Raw genomic sequence first — 2,500 nt, forward strand, 5'->3', positions numbered from 1 at the left:
TCTTGATGTAAGCATTGTATGCTTGAGTGTCTGACTGTTCTGTTACCAGCGTTTCGTTGATCTTGATGGTAAACTGTTTGATGATGGAATGAAGGGCGTTGTTGACCAGAGTGTACTTCTTACCATCCCCTGTGGGCGATCCATCTTGTTTGGTAATCTTTACTACCAATCGCAGCTCTGTCTTGTTAATGTCAATGTAGTCAGCTAACGGTTTGCTGACAAACTCGATGGGGTTAGTTCCCGTTTGAACCGGTTCATAATCGATCCATTTGCTGCTAACAATGGACACATCTGTCACAGGTACATCAAACAATTGTAAACTTGAATTCACACCAGGGGCTGAGAGAGGGTGTGCTGATGCCATCTTTAATCAAAAATAGTCTTGAACGTTGAACGAGGTGTTCTCCTTTTCTTGGTCTGTCCTTCACTGCGCCGCTTTGACGTATCCGCGCGCTTATATACTCTTTTTCCTCGACCTTGCTGTGTAATGTCATCAATGACCCCTGTGAGTAAATTTTTTCCAGCAGCTTTCGCTCTTGTCTTGGCAGCTTTCTTTAAAGGTTGACCATTGATCACGTCTTGGACAAGTTGCATTCCCGTTTCCAATCCAGTATCGAGCATTCGTTTTCCCACTTTTTTTGCTGTTGTTTTGAGAAAGGGAGTTGCTAAACGGAACAAGGACCGAAACATTCCATCTAAGCCGTTACCCCCTTGACCATAAGGGTGTGTTCCTCCGTAGATACTAATGTCTCCTCCTTTACCGTGCTGCCTATAGGGTACAACATGTCGTCCATATGGGTAATATCGGTGGTTCATAGGTAGTAACATGTTGTTATAGAATATCACGACGCCGAAAATGCAGGGTCACGAGTACGGCTCCAGAAGCAAATGGTATCAATTGACCTGTGTCTCCCCTTATATTGATCGCCACGGATGAAAACAGTTGTACGGAGTCTATGGTAGGAGGGCACCTTGACCTCTTCTGTGATCATGTTCCCCGGCTGACCACGAGGAACAAGCATCCGAAGTAAGTTCGCTTGATCATCTCCCACTACTTGAGACTCGATTAAATCGGAATACACGTAGATGGTTTGAAAAGCGTCCCTCGAGAGCAATCCCCATACCAATTGTTCTTTTCTGACAAGTGTTGTTGTTGTCCTCGCAAGAAGGACGCTGTGATCATCATTCGGTTGGACAAGGCCTCCAATTTGGTACAGCTGAGGAATATTATACTGATGGTTTAAGTACCCCACGGCGCGTGCTAATGTCTTTGGTAGAATCACATAACAACTGGCTGGTAACTTCAACTCAAAGTAATCTTGTACTTTCTCGTAAATGTAAAAACACTCGTTTCCTTCCAGATTCGTAAAGGTCTTGTCACTCTTCAATAAAATGTCTCTCAATCGATTGTGTAGTCCCTTCGTCATACCGTGAATGACATCTTTGACCGTACGGTAAATGCCACTTGGTACAGGGATGTTCAATTTCCAAGGTTCAAGGCCAGTCTTACAAAGCAAAGTGTAGGACAACTGATTCTCACCTACGTTTTGCCAGGTGTAAGGGTAAATGATGCGTGTCATGGACACCTCCCAGTCTTCACTTAGGTGTAGTTGACTTGGTAACTGCATCTTAAAATCGGCCGCCTTGTTTTCTGGATACTGAGTCAGACTTGCATCACTGGTCAGCACCATGTAAAAACTGTTGGTCATGTTGATCGACGGCGGAAATGTAACACGCCGCTGACGATACCGTCTAAAAATGCTCGCGTTTGACCGTATCTACTCGTTAAATATGTTTCAATGGTCTGAAATATCTTTGTCCGCAAGGGTAGGTACACAATATGTTCTCTTTCTTCAAGGAGTGTTTCTCGAAAACTGCCCAGGGGTACCATCTCATGTAGGAGAGATAAGCGCTTGTCACCCACCTGCCACGGTTCCACGAGATTGGTTTGAACTTGAACCAGTCTCTGCTTACACGAGCAAAGCGACAGCGAAGGAGGAAAGATGTAAATACCAGGATATGTGATGGATGTGCCAGCTGGTAAGATGAACCAATCATGACCATATTTTCTTTCTAAGGTGAGTGCAGCATTCAAACGAACGCTGGGTGTAAGAGTGTTGTTTTCGGTTATCCATCCCAACGCGCGAGCTGTAGACAATGTGATCAGAAGTCCTTCAGTTTGCGAGTTTAACGTTACATTCCATTCGTCGTCCACTGTGATTTCAATCTTAGATGGTGGGTCAGCGATGTTCAGGCATTGTAACATTCCTTCTGTCACATCTAAGGCTGTATAATACTTGCCCTCGGGTAATACAAACGGTGTGGAGTCACCTTGACGATCCAGCGTGATGTGAGAATGTTTGCAGTCATTTGTAATGTCAAACATTGAGAGCGGATACACGATATGATGCAATCCTACTTCCCAATCTTCTTCATCTTTCAGATGGATTTGTCGAGGTAGCGCTACGCGAAAGGAGGACTTGGAATTGTTTAGAAATAA

At 44.4% G+C, this 2,500-nt stretch overlaps 1 protein-coding gene across 1 annotated transcript in view; it reads right to left on the minus strand.

Annotated features, from left to right (window-relative positions):
- Positions 1 to 364, minus strand: part of LOC138037341 (uncharacterized protein F54H12.2-like) — a 1,604-nt gene extending 1,240 nt beyond the window's left edge. The window contains exon 1 of the mRNA XM_068883282.1: positions 1 to 364. This exon is cut by the window's left edge and continues 1,240 nt beyond it. Coding sequence (XP_068739383.1) covers positions 1 to 364 — 364 coding nt within the window.
- Positions 365 to 2,500: the final 2,136 nt, after the last annotated feature.

The sequence above is a fragment of the Montipora capricornis genome, chromosome 2 (assembly GCF_036669925.1).
Source record: "Montipora capricornis isolate CH-2021 chromosome 2, ASM3666992v2, whole genome shotgun sequence".
Classification (NCBI taxonomy): Eukaryota; Metazoa; Cnidaria; class Anthozoa; order Scleractinia; family Acroporidae; genus Montipora; species Montipora capricornis.